The sequence below is a fragment of the Zeus faber genome (assembly GCF_960531495.2).
Source record: "Zeus faber genome assembly, chromosome: 1".
Classification (NCBI taxonomy): domain Eukaryota; kingdom Metazoa; phylum Chordata; class Actinopteri; order Zeiformes; family Zeidae; genus Zeus; species Zeus faber.
Window position 1 is genome coordinate 43129362 of NC_137193.1, and position 24277 is coordinate 43153638.

Consider the following 24277-nt stretch of genomic DNA (forward strand, 5'->3'; position numbering starts at 1 on the left):
TTAAATTGTGGGTTAGACAAGGTGTGACTTAACATGATTACAAAATCAAATTCAATGGATTGGTATTCCATGTGACTTGTCCTGTGTATTTCCCTCCACACGGTGTGTGTGTGTGTTTGTGTGCGTGTGTGTGTGTGTGCGTGCGTGCGTGTGTGTGTGTGTGTGTGCGCGTGTGCGTGTGTGTGCGTGCGTGCGTGCGTACGTGTGTGTTTTGACCTGCGTCTGCCTGGCTTTTGGGGTTCTGTGTGACGTCACAGCAGCAGCGGAACTATCCTCTTTGGTCTTATTCAAAATGGCAGCGTCTCAATCAGGAAGTGGAGGAAACAACTAAGGAGAGCGAGTTGGATAAAAAACGACATTTCCCCCCGTAACTCGAGGCAGGCAGTCGGTGAAAAAGGAAAGCGCGTACGTGGATTTCGGATTAAAGACAAGAACCGTATAAATGGTGAGTGTAATTTGACGTTATGTTGATTGAAACGCGAGCGAAGCGGCAACCGCTATTTACTAGATGCGCTCAGGGCAGCCTCTCCTAGGAGCGTGCGTTTTAAGTGGCGGGGTCCGCCGGTGGTGCGGGGCATCGGTTGTGAAAATCTAATCCTTGATTTTTAGTTGTTGTTTTTTTTTTTTTTTTTAATATATACTCCATATCAGCAAAAGTAAGAAAGGTGGAAAGACAATATATTCTCGCCAAAGTAAGCAACTCTTTTATTTTATTAAGCCGACGGTGTGTCCGAACCTGTTTATTCGGCCCTGGTACATGTTCGTAAACAAGGAATTGGTCTCGCCGAGCGTTTGTGCGCTTGGACGCAAACAAATCACATAAAAAGCTAAACTGTCCAAAATGGACACAAAAGAAAAGCACATTTACATTCACAAACCTTGTTAGAGCCACATGGCACAAATGAAGGCAATATTGTTGACAAAGTGTCAGTAACGGCGGGGCAAATACAAATACATTCTGTACAGGACGAATACAAATGTACGAATACATAGTACAGTAGTGGATAATAAGGTCTTGATTGTTAGGATTGTATTACCAAATTGTTACAACGTGTACAGTGGCTCAGGACTTTACGACGCAAATATATTCCATTTAGGCAATCGTAATTCATCAATAGACGTTTCCAATTCATTACGTGTAAACGATACAGGGGAAGTCTTGACGCCGGTAAGACCGTGGCTGCGAAAACAAGCGCACCCAGAGACGGCGAGCTGGCGAGTGGGTCCCAGATATGCTAACCCAGCTAGCCTAGCCTAATTATCCTGGGGTTAAAAAAATATGTATATTTGTCTCCTAATAAGCTAACGTTGTGCTCGGTGATATTCGATGGGTGGTTGTTTCCTTGTTTCCTTTGAGAAATTATGGCCGGACAACGTTGGCTCGCACGACCACGGCCAACCAAGGTTATCTTACGTCGTCCGACGAGCTAACAGTTCACACAGTACGAGCTAGCTAAGGGCTAGCCGTGCTTTCTTTGTGTGTACCAACCGTTGTGTTTTTTTATTCTTTATTGCCAGTTCTGTGCGATTTTCATTAATGGAACAATCAACGTCCAATAGACTTACGAGAAACACAGGACAAACATTCCAACACACATCAAAACGAAGAATAAATGCAAAGAATACTTCTCACAGACTGCTTAATCCCTTTTTTCTTTTCTTTTCTTTTTTTTTTTTTAAACAGAGACTGCATAGTAATCGGGGTTATAAACGTTCTGCCTGTGCAAGCAATGGGTTCTACGGGTCAGCTATAAAGTTTGGGATACCGTGCGCACTTTTCGTTTCACCTCAGCTCGGTTAAAAAAAAAATAATAATAATTGAAGCGCTGCTTCTCATAGGCTGCTAGGCTGCAACAACACCCAGGTGTAAAAACCAGACAGAGGTTAGAGGGAGATCAACATATTTCCATTCTTTAACATGACCATGACGCGCTCTGCAGTGTTTACCCAGTCTGCAAGGGGTGCAGGCAGACCTTTCAGAGGTGATGGGTCACCAACTACATACAACACTAGGTGTAAATGGTAGACTTGCCCAATGACCAATCTTCTATTCTCATGAATATGAATATCTTCGGACATGAACATAGAAGGTGGATTATGGTACCCGTCTCTAGTCCTTACCCTAAAGAATCTTGGTGGGGTCTAGTACACTCTATTCAGAATTTTAAACTGAACCAGTCTAGTGGGACCATAGTGGCTTTGAAGTAGAGGAGCTAAATATAAAAAAACCAAAACGCTACAGACCCTTGAAATGTGACTCAAAACCTCTGCATGAGATAATTTGGGATTACGCTCTCAAAAATATGCTCTAAATCCTAACCCTAAGTGAGAAATGGCTTAAGTGTTGGCTTGTTGTTGTTCTTCCACCCACTCCCAAGCAACTGCATAGTAATGCAGTTTCTAGTTGTAGCTGGTGTTTTTCTTGTTGATATAATTAAATATATACATATCATATGAGATAAATATATATACCTTTACTATATACACATTATTTACATTATTCACATTGTTCATATTTATAATGTGCAATTATTCTTATGACGGTCATCATTTATATATCAATAATATATATATATATATATATATATATATATATAACCTGTAATTATCCTGTGCAATTCAATCTCTGCCATTATCAACTTTACAGTGCAATATTTTATCTGTAGTATTATTGTACACACCATGTGTGTATTACAATCATTTGTCCAATTACACTGTGAGATGGTCCATCATGGCCATATCTGTATAAGTGAAAGTTTGTGTGTATGTGTATGTAGTTTCTATTTAATCTTACTTATTCTTCTTTATTTCTCTTTTCCTTACTTTTGACTCTTGAGCTGCTGTTACAAGTGAATTCCCCTGGTGGGTGATTGATAAAGTGTATCTTATCTTGATACTGCTCATGTTACTTGCTTCTGGTTTATGTATGAATAGCACTACTTTACACTAGTGCAGTATCCATTGTTTTTTCTAAAAACATCACTACATCTACATCCCTCCTCAAAAAAACACTAATGTCCTTTTTCTGGCACAAAAAATATTATGGCCTTTTGTGCCCACATAGTCTGAGAGCAAGAAATTACTATTCTACTTTTGTCCAAGTGTCACTTTTTTTGTTCTGAACCATGGGATGTTAGAAAGGTGAATGACCTGAGAGGTTTTCGTGTGCAGAATGCAGATAAATTAACCATTAAACCTTAACCTGTGTTCACAACATTTGCTTTCCATATTTTATTTGGCTATCAAAGTGTTAATGACAAGGAAACAGTCAAGAACAACACATTTATGAAAAATGAAAAAACAATTTGCTCTTTTTATGTTTGTCCTCTACCTGCTGACCACAGCCTTTTTTCCAGGTTGGAAACTTTAAAAATCTTGCCTCATAGTCTACTTATCTACCTTTTCCATCCTGGAACTCATTATTACAACCTTTCACACAACACCAGCGCACCATTTCACAAATAAAAGGATGCAAACGCATGAGGCCCACACAGACAATGCTCTGTTGACAAAATACCAAGAAAATGGCAGTTACAACCAAAATGCACTTTGGTTATCGTTAGTTTGAAGTCATCGGTCATTAACCAATTGGCCCTATTAAGGCGTCAATAGGCAAATTCCATTTTTTTTGTTAAATGATTAATGCCAGCCTTCTAGAATATAAATATTAGATAGATGGATACTTTATCCATCCCTTGTGGAAAATTGCAGTGTTTACAGCAGCACAATAGGAAACATAGATCAAATGGCAATACACAATAAATCTAAAAATGTACTTAAAAATCGCAATTATATAATAAACCTAAAAATAAACAATTGACCGTGAAGTCCATGAATCATTCTCATTAAATCTCATGAATGTTTCTGCTTGGTAGATCATCAAATTTAGCAGATGAGGGTTGTGGTATTTGTGCTTTTGCTGCCCTATGAGAGCCAGTCATTCATTTTTTTCTGCAGATTGCTTGGCTTTGTGTTGTAGAATGCCTCTAACCTTTCCATAAAAATGCACAGGTTTATTGACATGTATTTATTATGTTATACACTTGAGTATGAGTGCTGTGTTAGGCCTGCCTGTACTTGTGTAATGGGGGGGAATTTGGCTCTAGTATTGCACTGGGGGCTGTAAGGTTTTCTCATGTTGGGAACGTGTAAGATGGACAATGCCACTGGAACTTGCTGGTTTATTAATAAACTTATATGTTAAGAAACTTATCTGTTAAGAAAAAAACAAACATTCATGGCTCAAGTAGTTTCAGCTAGTTGGATAGTGAGCGACATGAAAGGAATGAATAGGAATGCTCATAAAACTCTGTCCTGTTCTTTTTCCCTCCAACAATTTCCACTGTTTAGTTTTCAGTGTCTATATTGCCTGCAGCTAAGGCTAGTCAGTCGGGCCTAATGCAAGCCTTGACACAAGTTGCCATGGTGGCTGGCTATTTTTCCAATTATATAATTTCCCCCTTGTTGGAGAACACTTTTCACTGATTGCAAAGTGACATGCTGCTTCTCTTCCAGGGTGCTGTCACTTTTAGCGCTTTGAGCCCCAGAGATGCTCACGCCCCAGTGTCACGTACTGTCTTGTTCTTGTTGCAGCCTGGTTTCTCTCCCCCGGCGTCCACTAGGTTGTAATAGCACTATACAGGATATTTAACTATTGGCGTGTCAAACAGAACTACAGCCTTAAAACCATACATGCCTTCCCAGCAACCCTGGGGCAACCTCCCTCCTGGCTGGTCCACAGCACAAAACACTAAAGCTACTGGATCAATAGCCGTCTGTTCCCTCTGTGGCAATATACGAAGAGCGGAAAAAAGGCTTCAGAATAAAATGTATCTTTTGTCCAGTTTCTGTTTGGTCATTGTCTTTTAATTTCATGAAAATACAAAAAATGGAAAGACCATGTAATTCCGATACAATTTGTCATCTAGTTTTTGTCAATAAATAAGAGGCCTCGAGAGAACAGTGGTTAGCTGATGTGTTTTTAGCAAGCTGTATTCTTACTCTTAGTAAGTCACGTGCTCATCCACAAATTTAAGATAATCACAGCATAACATTTGCTTGAGAACATTGTGTATATATTGATGAGTATATGTATTTATGAGCGTTATTATCCACCCTACTCTGCTCATGGTGAGTCAGTACATTCAAATACTTGAAAGGTACACTGATATGGCTTTAGACTGATGTCACAGGTAGAACTTATTTTTGCTTGATGCCTATTCACCTAATACAAATGAAATGTTTATGTAGATTAAATGTTTGTTTCACCACCCGGTCATCAGTGCCCACCAAGAAATAAAAGACCATGCTCAATGATTTGGAACTTAAGTTTTCTAAATAAATAAATGAAGACTGCATGTGGGGCTTGGTGAGATATTGTTATAATACAGGTACTCCTCACTTAATGACCTACCTGTTAAACGACCGTTCTGACTTATGACCAGCTCTCTGACCAGTCGGTATTGTGCACTGCGTACAATACCGTGGCGTCTCAGCGTCAAGCATCTCATCCCGCATCACCCTTTATACACTGGATATATCTCATCGAGCATCACCATTCTCAGTCTGGTTCGTGCAGTCTGTCAGTATTCACTACACTAGCGTTTGCAATCGCCACGCCCCCTTACCGTGAAATAACACAGACCCTCGCTTATCAACCAATTCACTTAACGACCTGGTCCTAGGAACGGAACTCGGGCGTTAAGTGCGGAGTACCTGTATCAATATTGTGCTATGGGATTAGACATCGTTTGCAAATTACATAATATTGTGATGTATTTAATGTAGTCTCTAAAGGCGACATTTCTTGTATCTAAACGCAGTCATCTGTAAAATAGTGATAATGATATTTTTGTATTTGTCAAATGTCATATTTGATTTTGTCAACGTCGACCAACCCTTTCTGAAAGCATAGCGCACAAGGGAGAGAATGAATTTGAAAAATAAAACTCAAAACCCATGATATGGACATATTCAATATTGGAAGTCATACCTTAAACTATCTATCATTAAATTAGGCCTGGCAGCAGTAGTTGCAAGTTGAAATAATAGCGTGATATACTGTATATTATTTGCATCAAATCAAACTGTGATATAAACGTTAGAACATATCGCCTGACAGCTCATAGTATCACACAATAAATCCTATCCTGTCCCGTTGTCACCATGAGGGGCAACACAGCTGTTGATGTGGTTCTATATAGTGACTACAGACGCAATAAGATAAAGCATAGACCGCCTCTTTGAGACAACCCTGACCCCCCCCACCACCACCGCCGCTGCCGTTATAGTCACACAAAGACCCAGGTCTTGCACCCCTCCACCCTTTTCTCTGTGCCATGCTTTTTTTACATAATGCTTCCTTCTCCCACTCTCATCACCTTTGCCCCCCCCCCTGCTTCTCTCCCCTCTCCAATTGGTGTCAGTGATAAATCTGTTTTATAGCCTGTAGGTTGATTGGAGTGAGCGTGAAATGTAGAGTGAAGGATGCTTGTGATGGGGTAGAATCAGGATGACTGAAAGGCTGAACTATGTCCTTTACTTTCCTGGAATCTGACCTTCATTAGTTAATGTCTTAAATATTTATACTCAGTCAGTAGATTATGAGACATAGTGCGAGGGACAGTTTTTGGAAACAGAGTGACTTTAGTTTTCTCTTAACTCTGGAAATAAACAGATTGGACTTAAATGATGAGCTGTTTTAGTTTCCCATGTTCCAGCTAGTGTCCAGAGCAGAGATAGTGGCTCATCTCTTGAATTTGTTTTTGTATAATAAAAAAATACTGCAATCATACTTTCAGTTCCACGCTTGACTTGAATGTTATGTCATTATTTCCAGAAGAGTTCCATGGCACATATGTGTTTAAAACTACATGTTTGACAACTGTGTCCTTTGAAACAACATTTGAACTCTGTGGGGTTTGCAATTGATAAGTGTACCTAATATGAATTATAAATTACGTAACTTTAGATATAGGTTTCTTGTGTGTTTGCCGCAAAGTTACTGCACTGGACTGGGGCTGCCAATGGAGAAATATGCAATGTGTGATTACTATGGTCAATTTCAAGAGATTTTGTCACGTACGTATGCATACGGTCATACATATATGCAGTGAAATGTCATGACACCCAGTGATTACGCACAATAAGATCTATTATCTCTTAAAATACTAAAATGTGCGTAATCCACACGAGGTGCTCATGAAGGTGGCCAAAAGGGGTGGAGCCACAATCGCGATTCTGGGTTCTATAAATATATAATATAATTAATTGTCTGTGTTGTATTAAATACACATTTAAATCCTCTTAATGGAACTTACCTTAACTTACCTTGTTGTATATTGTGATGACGTTATGACATGCAAATGCAATATCAGTGCAACAGCATCCAACTGTCTTGCCAGGAACATTTTAAATGGTAATTACAACTTGCAAATATAGATTATAATTACGAGGATTTACCTCATATGTTAGAAGTCCACAGCTGATTGGATAATAATTACACTTGTAAGCTGAGTATGGACAGTGCAATCAGTGATTCGGCTATTACAAATGTTGTTGCCCTTTGTAGTTTGTATATTGTCCATCTTCAATTCATGACACTAATGGAAAATATGATACATTGTGCAGCCCTAACTGGCAGCATTAGAAGGATTCTGCCAGAATGGGCATTTCTTACTGAGAGTGATTTTGGCCAGTACTGGTGGATACGTGGTCTCTCCTACGCCACATATTACCACTTTTCCACTGCATGAAAAACACCTGCTAACATCTGGCTTTTGTCTTTAGTGGGAAAGGTTACACCCGGCATTCAGTCCCAGGTTTTTATAGTCACAGGTTATCATCAGCTCCAGCTTGGATCAGACGTGAGGAAAACATGACACTCGAATACACACGCAAATTTTCACCTCTTTACCGACGTGATGCAACGCACTTTGAAGTTCTGGAGTTCTGAAGTTCCGAATAGACTGGAATATCCTGATCATACGATCATTTCATAGTCAATTTAGCATCCAAAAGCAAAACTAGAAGTTATTGACTTTCTTTTTTGTTCTGCATGGGACCATGAAATATCGCAGATGGTGTGCGGGGTCCTGTCAAAGGCCTCAACTAAGCTCACTTGCCGAGGTTGAATTGTCGTAGAAGATTTTTATTCAGTAAAGTTTTCATTTTAACATTGTGAAGAAAATCTAAAGGAATTAATCAGTTTTATCTTAATTTTTTATTTATGTTTGAAGGCAACCACCGAAGTGTAAAATTCAAAGTGTTGTTTTCATTGTTTCAGATTGCATTGACGAAAATGGCAGATTGTTGAAATAAATGATGATTAACATCGTTGATAACAGTTGCAGTAAATCATAAACCTAAAGTTTGTGGCGCTGCAGTGATTAAATGCTACACAGAACACTGCAGCTCCTTATGATAGTTTCCAACCATGGAGGGATAGGGCCTTTGTTTATAATAGAGCCCTAACAACCAGAGTATGGTTCTTTGTGAGAAAATTTTAGTCTGTGAAATAGCCTATATCCAGGCTATAGCCTCGACATTAATGCTTGCTGCTTGCCCGGGGCAAGTAAACTCTGTCCGGGCAACTTCAATCCCTCGTGCAGTGTTTTGAACGGACAAGTAAAAAAAAAAAAGTATATCTGTGACGTTATCTGAAAATAAACTGTGTGTTGTATCGCTGAAGCAGAGCTTCAGCCGAGTATAATTAATCGTGTATTTGCCCCCCCCCCCCCCCCCTTACATAAATGAAGACATTTCCACCATAAATTGATTCAGAAAATGCATAAATTGGTGCAGAAAAATTTGCCAGAATGCAGGAAATGAAGTGTTAGATGCTCAAAATTTCCTGGGGGAGATCCCCAAGACCCCCCCGCTTAATATGTCACCCCCATGTTCAAACAAAACCTACGCCACTGAGCGAGGTGGAGAAGTGTTCTCAAATAGGTATTGCCTGAGACCTGAGTCCGCCCCTGGGCTGAGCCACACTCAAGATGATTATTCAAAGTTTTTAATCATATTTTGAACTTCTAACTTCAAAAATAATAAAAGGTGCTAAACAGAGAATCAATTATTTTGTAAAAATGAATTAATATTATATCCATGTCATCCATGCTGGCATTTCACTGGCGTGTTGTGACCATTTTATTTACATTAAAGGGTTGTCACACCTTTCTATATTCTCACTTCAGCATCTGAATTGGGGCTGTCACATTTTCATAGTACGGGATTGTTATTATAGGGTTAACACTATAGAGAGTAAAAGGCACGTTTTATACAAAACTACTTTACAATGAAATTAAAAATAAGACAAGAAGTAGGTGCCTTTGAGAATTTACCATAGCTACCTTGTGAAACCAATTATCAGATTTGGAACTGTCTGATTTGGTTAGAAGTGTCAGTTAGAAGTGAATTTGTTTAACCCAGTAAATTAACACAAAAGTAAATTTGAGTTTAACAGTTGACTGTTAAACTGCTTAACTTAGCTTACATTAGCTGTGTTAGTTATTTACTTTGACTTGGGCATGCAGTGATGAATGGTGATCTCGAAGATGCTGAAACATGTTGGATGTGTTGGACCCTACACACAATGTTTGGTGTTCCAAAGGAAGGGCCATCAATACCGATACATTCAGAAATCATTATTACTCAAACAACGCACTTAAACATTTCATGGTTTAAATGTAAAAGCATATCGTGACCATTTTTTTAAATGGCCAACCAATTTCTACTGCGCAGCACCTGATTGACTACTGTCTGTGTGATTGAAATGGGATACTACAAAGTCTGCTTTCTACACAATTAGATGGCTGGTTAGCCAGCTATAAATGTCTGACATTGTTGTTCACTAGATTACCGTGTAACAATTAATTTGTTTGCAAGTAATTTTTTATCAAGTAATCTAGCTGTCATCGTAAACAACTACAAAGAAAAAGGAAAACGGGGATTAGCCAAATAGTTAACAGACTAGCACTGTCAAAGACTTGTGACCATAACCTTAGCTGACCCATCAGCCCTCAACCCAGAGCTGAGTTGAGATAACGGAAAGATAACGGAGACATGTTGGCACTTGTCTCACATTCAGATCCTGCTTTCTACAGCAGCAATAGACTTTTAAGTCTTCCTCACTGAGCACAGTGTTTTAGTGGGTTAGTTGTCGGTGGCTATTCACTGTAACAATAGTGGAAGGAGAGGCTAACATCTCCCCTTTCCTGGACAGGATTTCTGTGTTACACCCAGATGTCCTCCAACTAAAGCAATCTCACATTTTTTGCTTTTGGGTTTTCCAGGTTAAGCTGGAACAGAAAGACACTAAGGGGCAGAATTGTCTTCCTGATTCAGAGAATATGGCGCAATACTGCTCTCACCCCTGCCTAATGAAGTGAAATAGGTTGAAGTGGATCTGTCTATAATGAATCTACAGAGTCTGTACTTGTAGCAGAGTTTCCGTTCGAAAAACTTGGTGCTGATCAATGTGTCCTGGAAGATTTCAATGTCCCAGACGAATGGGAGAGATTCTGGTCAAATATTATTTGTGTTTATTGAGCTTAAGAACAATTGCAAGCAGGTTATATAAAGAACAAAATCATGAAGGCACGTAGATGTATAATATTTTTTATTGAATATTTAGAATTAAGATAAGTCCCATCAGTTAACACTATTTTAACATTGATGAAATATTACGAATATTACTACTCTTTGTGAACAATACATAACACATACAGCTGCTTTAATTAACATTTGACTTAAATACAATTTTGATAAAATCAAAAACATGGCAAGTAGGTCAAAATAAATTGTACAGTTTGTGGTGTTATCCGTCTTCGTTGGGATCTCTCGTCTACATATTTTACACAACAACATAGTGGATATTTACCCTCTGCTTTGGGTCAGAACTGAAATATCCCAAAAAACACGAAAATTTAGAGGTATGTCTCCCTGTTGTCGACGATACATCATCTTTCTGCTTCTCTGAGTTTTGGATGCTGTCGCTCCTTCTCCGCTCTGTGTGTTTACAAGCGCAACCAGTGGGCGAGGCTTATTTCAACATCAACAAACGTGATTGGTTAGACTTCAAAGGTCAGCCTTTGATCGTCCAAACGGATTGCCTTAGTGTTGCAACTTGCAGAATGCGGAAACGGAACTTGTTCAAACCCTTTCTGAGCAGATCTGCAGAATTTTTTATAAAAATATTTTATTTTGACATTGAGGGGAAAAAAATTGTTGATCGTTATTGTTGTATCACCCAGCACTAATTCAAATTGGGCTTAGAGGGTATTTTCACCGGACATTATGACCGAAGAGATTTTAAATATGTCGGACCTCAACAGATTTTCCCAGTCAAAAACCGGCAATTACCAGGTAACAGAAACTCTGAGGCCTGCAACAGCTTGTAGCTGTTACATGCCAACCGAATAAATGAACAATAAGGTACAATTCAAATAAATCTTTTTAGGCAGCATCGGGCAGATGCTCTTCTATGTTCTATGTATTTTTTTGGCGTTTGTCTGGTGTTCTGACTGACTGACTCTTGAGTTACTGTGGATGACCGGTGCTTTTTGGGCACTGCAAGGCAGGCAGCCAGAAGCCTCAAATCAGGGTCAGGCTGGGTGAGAGGCAGAAGCAGACACCATGGGCTAGCCCTGACAGGAGGCAGGAAGGGAGAGTGGGGCTTAATACAGGGAAACTAGGCTAAGTTTGCCACAGAAGAAATGAGAGAGAGAGATGGAAAAGAGAAGGATGGGTAGGGATAGAATTAGTACTAGACACTTTGGCACTGTTGTGTAAAATCTGTTGTTTCAAATAGCGGTATCAATACTGACAACTTAGCTGTAGGATGTTTTTGAATGTCCGTCGTCAAAATCGGTGTGCTCGGAATGTGCTCACAGCGGATCGCAAATCCCTGGCCTCCCAATGCACACCGTTGCTGGCGACCCATTTATCATTTTTTTATTTTTTTTTATCTGTCTGAGAGAACAACGCTATCTACGATTGACTAACTGGTGGACTCCTCTGATATTAAGTTCTTCACTGACATGACACCAGTCTCCGGTTGAAATTGCTCCAAAGCGATGCTGCATTCATGGAACCCGGAAAACTGTCTGCTACCACCATAAGTAGAGTTCAGGCCTTGTTTTACCATACATATGTTAACTAAGCTAAAAACTAAAACTAGGTGTGGAAAAAACATTTTCCTTAAAACTAGACAGAAAAAACAAAAACTAACTGAAACTATGTTGTGTACTTAGAAAACTAACTAAAATAAAAATATACAGGAAATGTCTTGAGTTTTAGTCTTTTTTTCTAGTCAACAGCTTGTTGTAACGGCTAATAGTCAAATTAGCCGTTACAATACAATAACCAGTTCTTATCTTTGTAGAGAGAGAGCATTTATAATGGGCATGGCCCAGACCTTATTTGGTGGAGGGCTGCTTTTAAATGGAAAGATGCAAATGCAGATGTAGTATCTTTATTTCTCAAAATATGATCTATGTTTAAAAAAGCGCTAATTAACTTAATCTTATTTTCTGTTCAAGCATTACTTCAAAATTGTGACGTCTTCCTTTAAAATAATACGGCACATTGTTATTTCTGTAAATTGTCTATTTATTACTAAAGCATTTTTCATTTGAGTCTCAGCCAACATATCGTTGTAGTCGCTGCAAACAAGCCATGTGGCTCACTGCCAGAGAGCACAAGCATATTTTACAGTTGCGTGTAGATGCCTGACAATATTCTCCTGAAAGGCAGGTGGTGCTGTGCACAAACCAGCAGGGGAAACTGAGAGAACTGCTGTAAACAATACAATAAATTCCTGAGGGAAGGATATGAATAAAAAGAAAAGACCCGTAAAATTGAAATAAAGTGTTAATTGTATGTATAGTTATTGTAGTCAGTGCAAGGTTTAGTCGGGAGTCTGTGTCAGTGTAAACATCACAAAGAACTCCTGAGGTATTCAAATAGTCTAAAACTTTGGACAGAGACGGCCAATCAGCTTCCATGAATTTAACGCCATCTGGTTATTTTTGAGGTCAAGCATGGATGAACGGTACAGATTGTACCTGCGGAACTCTTCTCACAACCTTCCTTTGGAATGCACCCATCTTGAATTACCTGAAGCGCACAGCACGGAGTTCCAAAAAAATGGGAGGTGCACTTCCTTGCGCAAAACTCCTGTGCGGCGCCTCGAGTGAGTGTCGCAATGGCGCCATTTATGGCGCGCGCACTAAACGACACTACTGCTGCGACGACTATAAACCAGGCTTAATGCAGTTCAAATGGATAAAATATGTGTGATGCTCCTAAATTTTGTGCTGGTGCTCCTTAAAATTTTCAATAGAGAGCACCAGTGCTACTAGTGGAAAAAGTTAGTCTGGAGCCCTGTGGAGCAACAAGAGAGATCCAAATCAGCTTTTGTTTGTCATTATCCTGGTGTCCTTCCCAAAGAAATGAGATGACAGGACAATGGGGGGGCTAAGTGGATCCTTCTTTCTTTGAGGTCGTTGGCCTTTGATCTATCTATTCCTGGTGGGCCGTGGCAGAAGGAGCAGTTGGTGTCTGGTTAGATGAGCGTCACCAGGCCACCATAAGCCAATTGTATGTGTCGTCTTTGGCAGACTTCTCTCTCTGCTCTCCCCTGTTCTCTTCGCCTGTGCCCTCCTTTTTCCACCACCACAAAGGCCTCTTCTGCCCAGTTCCCCCTCCATGAATAAATCTCAGTAATGTCTCATTCAGCTCGCGATTGTGGTCACAGGGATATTAATCATGAAGGTTGAGATAACACTGTACAAGCCTTGTTTCTCTCAGTGCAGCTCGATGATGATCTAGCTAAGATGAATCGTTATTGCTTTAAAAATATAGCTTTTAACCCTTTGCTTGATAGGCCTAATAACTCAAGTGGCCATCGTGGTTGTTAGCTGTAGTCCTGTGTGTTGTCCTAGTCCAGAGACACAGCTTGATAAATATTTGAACAGGCGAAATGCAGTAACAGCAGCCTCTTAAAGCGCAATTTGTTTCCATTCCCAAGCTTTTGATAAGACATCCGATCATCCTCTCTATCCAGTGCCATTCACTTGCCTGCTCACAGCTTCTTTAGGATGCTGTCTAGTGGTGAATGGCGCGCGTGTGGCTAATGTCAATGTGCTACAGTATGCGTGTGCATGGAGGTGCGCAAGGACCTTGTGTGTCGAAAAAGGTACCATTAATAATGCAGGCAGTTTTGAATGACAGAGCCCAGTGTTTCTAAGGGAAGTAAGTTGTTCCCTTTATCAATATTTAATCACCACAGCTAATGAATCCAGCTGGTTATCTAGGGCGTCATAACCAACCGTCAACCTCCCCGCTGCTCTGGTAACACAGCTGCATTGATCCCGATTACTTACGATGGAACTGTGATTGTTAATGAGTGACGTGAGTGAAGAGTTGCAGTGGACATTGTCAGTTGTAGATAAGTTCGCACTTCTGAGGAATAGAAACCTATACCAAAGAGAGAGTGTGTGCGTGCGTGTCCAGTCCTTGCTTCAATGTGCTGATTCTGAGAACACATAATGAAGATGAAGTGCAGCTACGCATAAAAGGATTTTCTGTCTTAAGAAGGATTTAATGGAGAAAGGAGAAAAGGCTGTGAGGAACGGCGTCCCTCGGACTAAGAGAATACATGAGAGAGGTGCTGGGGCTGTCAACAACATGACACGCTGAGGTCTAAAAAAAATGCTTGGTCTTCTTCCCTTGAGCTTAAATTTATAATCAGACGGAATGCATTCCTGTATTGGACAGGTCTACCTCCTGACCTCCAGCAGGGGAATTGGAGGAGACTGAACAGGGGGAAGACAGTATTTGATCTCCTGTCTTGTTTGATTTTAGAAATCCTTTTTCCCCCCATCTCTTACACTTACACTATACTATCATATAAATGTATGTGACAGTAAAGCAGTTGGATACCCTGTCTCTATACTGTGTCTGTAGAATGAAACTAGGTCTACATTATGTTGTGGGCGAGTGACACATGGAGGATTTCCTCATTGAATTTCTGCTTGTACGCTCATGTGCATTTTATGAGCAAAAGTGGGCACACGAAGCAGGATGGTGTTCCTCCTCGTGAGCGCTTAGCCGTGACTTAGCGGCTTATGGAAGTCACACTTCTTTGGATGACCTCCATGTGCTCGCTGTGAGCAGTGCTCCAACTACACTTAAAGAAAAAACTCTGGTTCTTGTAGGGCTGTGCCCGAGAATTTTGTGAGTCGAATCTGATTTGGCTGTTTAATGCGAATATTATTATTACTTATTACTATTCGCCGCCGGCAGGTCGGTGGGGGATGGGATGGGATTTCCTCTTGCTACAGGAAAGATAGACGGTCAGCATTTTGCGTATCTGTCTCTCCCTCCGGCGGTACAGACGGTGTGCGAGCCAGCGATGGGCGCATCAAAACTTTTTATTTTAAGTCTCCTTACGGGACGAAACATGTGGGTTTGGAACGAAACCGTGCGTAATGGGGACACTTTCTCTGTGACTCTCTCCCCGACCACCCCCCATCAAGATTCAAGATTCAAGATTTTTATTTGTCACATACATATAAATACTTTCATACATATATGCAGTGAAATGTATTATGTCTCCATGTATTATGCGCGTTCCTCCATGCCCTGTCCCCACACTATTTTAGTTGTTTTATTTGGAGGAACGGGATGGCAAACGGAGAGCGTCTTCGAGTCCGTCTCCGAGTCCCTACCTATAAAATAAGCGAATGCCTTGCGTCCATTTCCCTCATGACCTGAAATGCAAAGTTTTGCTTCACTACATGTTTAAACTGCACAAATTCAGCAATAACCTCTGATGGTTAGGGCTGCCCCGTGAAAATAGACGAGTGTAATCATCAGTCGGAAACCAGTCTCTGGTCTGAGATCCTTCAAGTCAATCAATGAGATAACCTGGTAAATACACAGCTTGCCCTTTTTTAAGTGACAGAGACTTCCTGGTTGTTAACCAGGTCCTCGCTGGCAGCCGTGTTAAAGAGAGTGACTCAACACTGTCGAGGGGAAGGAAATGTCCCAGAATGTGCCACAACATAGGGAAGCCTATTACACACTTGCACAATAATCTTTTTCATGTTTGCTCTCCCGAGATTATTTGAACAGCCTCTGACTTTTGACAACTTTTTAGCGATTTTTCATTGTGTGCCACTGTGTCAGGCCACCCAGAGAAAGGAGCAGGGGGTCGGGTGGGGTGCAGAGACACACGGAGAGGGTCTACTTGAACCAATATGAGCATCTAAATCAATTAACAGATTACACTGCAAGAGGAAGACAGACATGTCCATTGTGTCCCTGAATAGTGAGAGAGAGGGTCTTACTCTCTCTCCCTTTATTCTTGATAGATACTGAAAGTACGAAGAGTAAGTCTACCCTCGAAAATTCTCCTTGTAACATGTCTTTCATATAGGGCGATATTGATAAATCCATTACAGATTAGGCTTGGGTGATTTTCATTGTGATGCAGTCCCACCCAAATATACACAATATTATCGTCGTTGTATATGGGGGACTTGGGGGGTTGCGTACGGTGTTTTGGTTTCATTCAATTACAATAAATAAATCTACAATAAAAACACTATTTGTTTTCTTTGGAGAGACGGTGAATCTTTAATGCCGGATCACGGAGAACAGATCGTAAGTTGCGCATGGGCATTCATGTAATGTGCATGCGGAAAGGATCTCCCGTTGACCTGTGTGCATTACAATAACAGGATAAAACAGAAGCTTAAAAAATGCACAGCGATAACATTATAATGGGGATTTGTAAATAAGGGGGATCATAAATATATTTATTTGTGGACAAGGACGCGAGCACGGCTCAGTGTGCCCCAATTGCCGTGCCCCGTTCCTCGAAATAAAACAATTAAAAATACCATTCCATACGCACTTATGTTCCATAAGCAGACGTGAAATACCTACATCTAAAATATACACACAGTCCTGGTGCGGCACTCTTGGGCAACCTATCGCTGGCGCACGCATCACTGACACGCACATCGACTGTCCCGTCGGAGCTGCAACTTAATCGCCATCCACACCATGTGTGCAACCACGTCCAAATCCTTCATCTGCTGAATGAGCTCCACCCGTCGCTCCGCATGGTCTCACTGACAGACGGGCGGACAGAAGGGGGGAGTGGGCGTTATTGTGATACTGTGAAAATATCGCATATGTTGGCAAATATCGCAATATTCCATATTTATTGAATATTATCGAATATCGGGCGCAACCTATTACTAATGTGGATATAATAACCCTGCAGGTAGAGGCATCGATAAGAACAGATAGAACAGTCTACACTGTCCAGAATATTGCATTGCTTTAAGATCTAGTCTCAAATCACAATATAGATCAATATATGGGCTATATATATCAATATATCACCCAGCCCAACTTTGCAGTTTCTTAATTGCTTGCTCCTTTCCACTGCAGAATAGAGTAAACCACCAGGGAGGTTTTCCAGTAAATATTAAAGTCCTTACAGGAAAGGAACACCTGGGACTCCTCAGAAGGAGGGGGTGGTAAGATGAATACCTATCTGTTGCTAGGAGACACTTAACTTGCCACCCTGCCGGAGGTTGTCACAGCAAGGCAGGATTGGAGGAGTCGCTGTGGGACAAAGGAGGGAAAAGCAGGATGCTGGGAATAAATCTCAGGTCTCTGAAGGGAAGGGAATGGAAGAGGGATTCTGCAGAAGGTAGCTGCGATTACAGATTAAGAGAAGAAAGGCCTCCACTGGAGCCAATAAGGATCAATGGTGCGGTGTTTGTCACAGTCATCGATGAAATCAATTCTGTGTGGCGGAGGAATTTATAATCCGTCTGACATTCCTCATTTGAGGAATCCAATGGCGACTAAATAATACATTTAGGGATATACCTGGCACCAATAGGGTCATCTTGATGAGCTCTCCACTATTAGATATGTAAGCATATTTTTGTACAAAGCTTGCCCTGCACCGTCCTCAATGTGTTTCTGCATAACCCTTGTATTTACACTCCCCTAACTGCCCCTTCCTGTGTTACTTGTGTTGCTTGCCTTGCCCAGATTGGAGACATTGAAGCTGACTATTACTGGACAATATCCCAGTGGATTACCCACTCCCGGTATAGGCTGGTTGAACGAGTGGATATATACTGCCTTGTGGGGCTGTCAGACTTGATGACTGGCTCGTTCCTTGGAGCAGGCCCCTCCATAATGAGATTTGTAACACCCCAAACTGATAATGCCACGCTGGCAGCTTCTGGGACAATGGGGGTGGGGTAAAATAGCACGTGTGCGTTGCTTGATTGGATAGGATTTTTGTTACACACACACACACACACACACACACACACACACACACACACACACACACACACACACACACACACACACACACACACACACACACACACACACACACACACACACAGGGCCTTCTGAATTATCCCCTCATGAACTCTATTAGGATTTATTACTGTGGCTTTGTCCCCAGTGAATATGTCTAGCCCATGTTACTTATAGGCCTTGTTGGGCCAGAGGTAGACAAAAAGTGAAGGGAGGCAAGGATTTGATTAGTCTATGAAAGGGGTGTAGACTTAAGACAGGGGGTACCAAGCGGTCACACTGATTCAATGCCTAAAGCAGCTAGCCGTAACTAAGGTCTGCTGCACAATAACTCTCCTTATACAGACTACTAGAAGAACTAAAGCTGGTTACTTTTCCAGAGCTAGGTATTTAACGTTTGAGTTGACCTGAGACATGTAGCATTGTTTATTTTTCCAGCATTTTTTGTTTGAAGATTTATCTTAAGACAGTACTAATCAGGGGGAAACCGAGGCAAAACATTTTCTTGAGTCCCTGTTGTTACACACTCGCAAGCACATAATGACTGTACGTTGTCTATGCATTATATTTTATGGTTCTTTTTTTCTTATATTTTGTATTTTTTACAAAATAAAGATTCAGCCCAAAAATGGTAGTCTATGAATAACTAATGTTGCTTATTATTTATTTTGTATATATAGGAAAATGGCCAAAAAAAAGTAATAATTGTCAGGAGAATCTTTGTGGCTTGCACTATGTTAATGAGAAGGTCATTGTAACCGGTAGTTACACAAAGTACAGGTGGTAATCTATTGTAATGATAACAATAAATTATTATATGAAATATTTGATTACATCCATGATTTCTAACTACATTTTAGCTCTTTATTTAATTTAGATTTTCTCTCAGATCTTAACTGCCCTGAAAGGGAGAACTTATGCAATGCCCAGCGTGGTTATTACAGAGTTCGATTTTCTCTTTTCTCTTTTTAAAACTGAGTATTGTGTGCTGAGGAGGCTTAAAGTTGTGTCGAGTTAGTTACATATAAAATATTGCCCTTTGGCTAGCGGTGGATCAGGAAGTAGCGTGGGTCTTCTGGAAAGTGGATGATTGCTGGTTTGATCCCTGACTCTTCCTTGTAGAATGTCAAAGTGTGCTTGATCAAGACACCAAAACCTCAACTGCCATCTATTGGTCCATTTGTCACTGTTGCTGATAATCAATATTGATTGGAACCACCCATTAGACTTTCACATTCTGTCTTCCGTGGAAAAAACAACCAACATCAAGGCTGCAGGATTTAAGCATTTATTTTAGGTCTACAGAGCACTGGCTGCTACTACCTTTGTCATGCTGACTAATGCTGCAGAATGCGTAGAGCAAGGCTGATATTTACAGAACATATCGAAAAGTTAAATTGATTAAAACATTTGGAATGGTAACAAACACTTTCTATTCAAAATGTATTATTTGGTGTATTAGTGTTTCCTGAATTTCGGCTTATCTGGCTGAGCCAAGAAGATTTTTTTCTGCAGCACTAGAGACAGTTGATTGGGATGTTTCAGGATAGTTTTAAAGCTGAATAATTGTATCGTAATTTTATCCTGTGAAATTGCTTATAGAATCAAGCCCAGTCATGAGTTTAGGGACAAATATACATATTAAAAATGCAGATGTTTGTATTAAAAAATACAAACACATATTTAGTGCACAACATCTGGAGTATCATAAACCACTTTTTTTCCCCTTTAATGTAAATGTGTTGACAACAGCAAGCACCAGGATACACCATATATACTGTGCTTTATGGTCGATAATAATTTTAGAGAAAATATGGCCAACATATCTATCTATCTTACCTCCCAGGGAAATGCCTTGTTCGTCTTCAGCATAGACCTGATTGTCAGTCTCCCACCGTGAGCGTAATGAGTTCTCTGATGAATGCACAGCTCTATGTAATGTAATGTGACATGCGACTAATGAGTCCTGTCAGTCAAGAAAGGGAGGCTTCCATTCTGCATCACAGATTAGCTCACCATTCAACTACATTGGAGATGAGGGACTGTCGCAATCACCATCATTCAATTTTAGTTGACGGTTAACTGTCATGCAAATAATTGCCATTAACAATTAGTTAATTCTCTTTATGTGGGTAAAGCCGTAGTGTAGGTCTTCATAATGAACATTAATAAATAATAAATGCCCTATGGAGAAGAGAGAGTGAACATTGGAACATAAAATGAAGGGTGCAAAGTTAATTTGCCTCATCCCAACTTATGAAAATACACCTAACTGGCATTGTCTTAAAATTCCCCTTTAATTTTGGATGGAAACATGATTATGTAATCTAATGATTCCACAAAATAATTGCAGTCATTTCAAAAAATTGTGATCAGGCAATTATCTAGTAATTATGATAGCTCTAGTTTAGATCATAGAAGAGCCAAATATTTAAATTAGTTCTCTCTTAAACCGTTAGTTGGATGCAGTTTTATTTCGGTGCCTTCCTATAACCATAATTCGAATGAGAAGATTTTCTTCGCCCAGTATCCATGTATGTGTTTTGTTTAGCAGTGCTATTACCCCCCTGGTCTCCCCTGATTTTTCGACACGGATAAAGTACAGAAGTTTCCTTTTTTTCTGTACTTCATCTCCCACATGATTTCGTAATGCCCGTTATAATGTTTTGCTGTACTGATATGCATCTTAGTTAATCCAAAACCTTTCCAATGTTTATTTTTCTGCCTTTTTACTTCAGGTCATGGAGAGCATTTGCTGCTGTTAGGACGTACAGACAGAGCGTGCGTGTGGTGGTTGGAGGTGCATATCCTGAGTCAGCTGGTGGTCATGTGTGAAACTGTGGTCTAATGCCCACCCTCCCCTCAGCTCTGGCCATGGACGGGGAGAACTACCTGCATCCAGAAGGCCCTCAGGTGGACGTCAACATGTACCCTGTGGCCTCCTCTAATTTGGAGGTATGTGGGACTTAATTAAAAATTGTGTGTTTTAAATTTTCTTAGAATGTTTTTTTAACGGCATTGTTTCAAATTGACAAACAACAGTCAAATACCATCTTGTCTGTTCCTAATTGCATGCCCAAATTATCCATTGTTGTGATTTCTGGTTTATCTCAACCAAAAAAATCATTACTGTAATTGCCTTCAGTAGGCTAGGTCAAGGATTGTGTATTGTTCTTTACGTCAGAATTTTGGTTTGTTTTTGAATGTTTTTAGTGCTTTCTATAACTATTCTATAACTTTTTAGAACTATACTAGCTATAACTAGCAACTAAAGTTGCATTGTTCATCTGTCTTTATCCACATGACAAGTATAACTTTTAATATTTATTTAATTAAAGTTTCTATAAGTTGTCGGGGAGAAGACCATCTTGTCTTTTAGCAGTGCACGGGACTACAGGACATTAACGGGTCAGTTCTTGACTGGATTTACACTTGAGAAAAACAGTTTATACTCTGTTTAAACTCAATTGGATTGTGAAGTGCTGCATCCTAACTCAAGTGTGTTGATCTCATCCCTGTCAGAATTAGCGTTTCCATTATCCGGTATTTGCCGGTTTTTGACTGGGAAAATCTGTTGAAGTCCGACATATTTAAATCTCTCCCGTCACAATGTCCGGTGAAAATAATTCCCTCTGAGCACAATTGTAATTAGTGTTTAGTGATAAAACGATAACAATAATTATCACCATATATTTTTACTCGATGTCGAAATAAAATCGAACCCGATCATTTTGATTAAATATTCCGCACGTCTGTTCATTTCCGCGCTCGGTAACTGATTGGCTTTGCAACACAAAGCCAATCAGTTTGGATGATCTAAAGCTGACCTTCCACCTCTGACCAATCACGTTTGTTGACATAGAAATATGCCCCGCCCCCTCGCTCATGGACAGGTTGCACTTGTAAACAAAGCACACACGGAGCAGAGACAGAGTGCAACGTCCAGAGCTCTGAGAAGCAGAAAGATGATATATCCGACAGGGACACAGACGTCCATAGTTTTTTTTTTTTTTTTTTGTTTTTTTTTTAAGGGCCCAAAGCAGATGGTAAATATCCATTGTGTAAAATATGTTGATGGGAGGTCCTGAAAACACCACAAATTTTATTATTTATTTGGACACTCGCCATATTTACTTTGTTTTCTATTTGATCAAAATTGTATTTTAGCGAAATATTAAATAAAGCGACTACACGTGTTACTTAGTATTCACACGAACGGACATTATTTGATTTTGTGTGTGTGTGTGTGTGTGTGTGTGTGTGTGTGTGTGTGTGTGTGTGTGTGTGTGTGTGTGTGTGTGTGTGTGTGTGTGTGTGTGTGTGTGTGTGTGTGTGTGTGTGTGTGTGTGTGTGTGTGTTTTTTATGGCGTTTACTGACAGGACTTATTTTATTTTGAATATTCAATAAAAAATATTACATCTACATGTCTTGATGATGTCATTCTCTATATGAACTGCTTATCAACTGTTTGCAAGGTTTTTCTATAGGAAATTCTGGTCTGAATGTTTATGGCATTTTCCCATTTTCCCTTCCCTTCCCTCCCTCCCTCTAATCATTCCACAACTATGAGTCTATGTGGTACGGATCTCTGCATCACACCAGTGATTTACCAATACTGTATTGACCCAAATATAAGACGGCCCTGATTATAAGACTCATTTTTGGAAAAATACTTTTTGAAGACCAAATCTTGTTTTTATAAGGAAAATATTTTTATTAAAAAAAAAAATGAAAACACAGCATGTGGTTGTATGGCGTGTGCGATGATGAATGCAACACGGAACCAAATTTTAACAAGAGCGAGTTCCACTTGGAAGCCATTAGCAACATGCTAAGCTTAGATCAAGCTGATTAGCCTCTGACTGAGACAGACTATGGTGAGTGCAAGTGAGTCCAACACACAGGAGCTAGAAGATCGTTCTGCTTCTTTTTAAATCAGCCGTGTGGGAACACTTTGGGTTCCCAGTGGCGAGTGGTGGATCGGATGAGGACGGTGTTTCGGTGCGAAACAAATTGAAGCACTCCTCCTAATGCACACGTTTAATTTTTTATATTCTACTGTATATTGACATTTAAAAGTCTATAACTGAATATAGGACAGCACCACTTTTTCAGACGTTTTTCCAGGAAAGAAAATCTGTCTTAAATTCAAGTCAGTACAGCAATAACGGGGAATTTCTCAGACCAATGGTGATAGACAATAAGGGACAGCTGCTTTATCATTCAGGTGCTTATTTACAGAAATGTACTATTTGGTTGAGCTTCAATAATTACAAGGGATCTACCTCTTTCTGTCATTGATTGTAGGTGCATTGTAGAGCCCGAGACCTCTTGGAGCCAAGATGCGGTTTGAATTTACCCCAAAAGTAGGGGCGTTGTGTGTTATTTTCACTGGTGCAAGTCTTAGAATGCACTGATCTGGTGAAGGTGATCACTTTGCACTTTGGTTACATGGAATGTAGGTTTCACATTAGACTTTGGTAAAATCAACATTGTGTTTAATTTATGTTATTTATCACATAATTATGTACTAGGATGTGTTATCTTAGATGTTCAGAATCATGATATGCTGCTTCATGTCCTTCTTGTATGATATGTTTTGTTTTTTCCTCTTTTCCAGAGTTCTCGATATGGCTCTTCTGGTTCCTGGTGTTCCTTATCTCAGCAGGCTGAATACAGCGTTCACTGCCCTATGCAATCTGGAAACCAGTAAGTTTATATTATATAACATGTAACATTTTTCAGCACTGAGGGCTAGGCCATTGTCAGATTATTAAGTCTTGATTTTCTAAAGAAACACCTGTTTCTCAATAAGTAGCTTTTAATTGATTATAAAAAAATATTAATAATAAAAAAATAAATAAACACACACCTAAACAGTTCAGAGCTTAGACTCCTAGACTTTAGAATAAT

The 24277-nt window shown here is 40.0% G+C and overlaps 1 protein-coding gene across 1 annotated transcript in view; it reads left to right on the plus strand.

The window, feature by feature from the left end:
* The first annotated feature begins 320 nt into the window (after window positions 1-320).
* Window positions 321-24277, plus strand: part of sbno2b (strawberry notch homolog 2b) — an 89884-nt gene continuing 65927 nt past the window's right edge. Inside the window, exons 1-3 of the mRNA XM_079996550.1 lie at window positions 321-445; window positions 21102-21318; window positions 23985-24073. Coding sequence (XP_079852676.1) covers window positions 21211-21318; window positions 23985-24073 — 197 coding nt within the window. The 5' untranslated portion in view covers window positions 321-445; window positions 21102-21210. The remainder of the gene's footprint in view (window positions 446-21101; window positions 21319-23984; window positions 24074-24277) is intronic.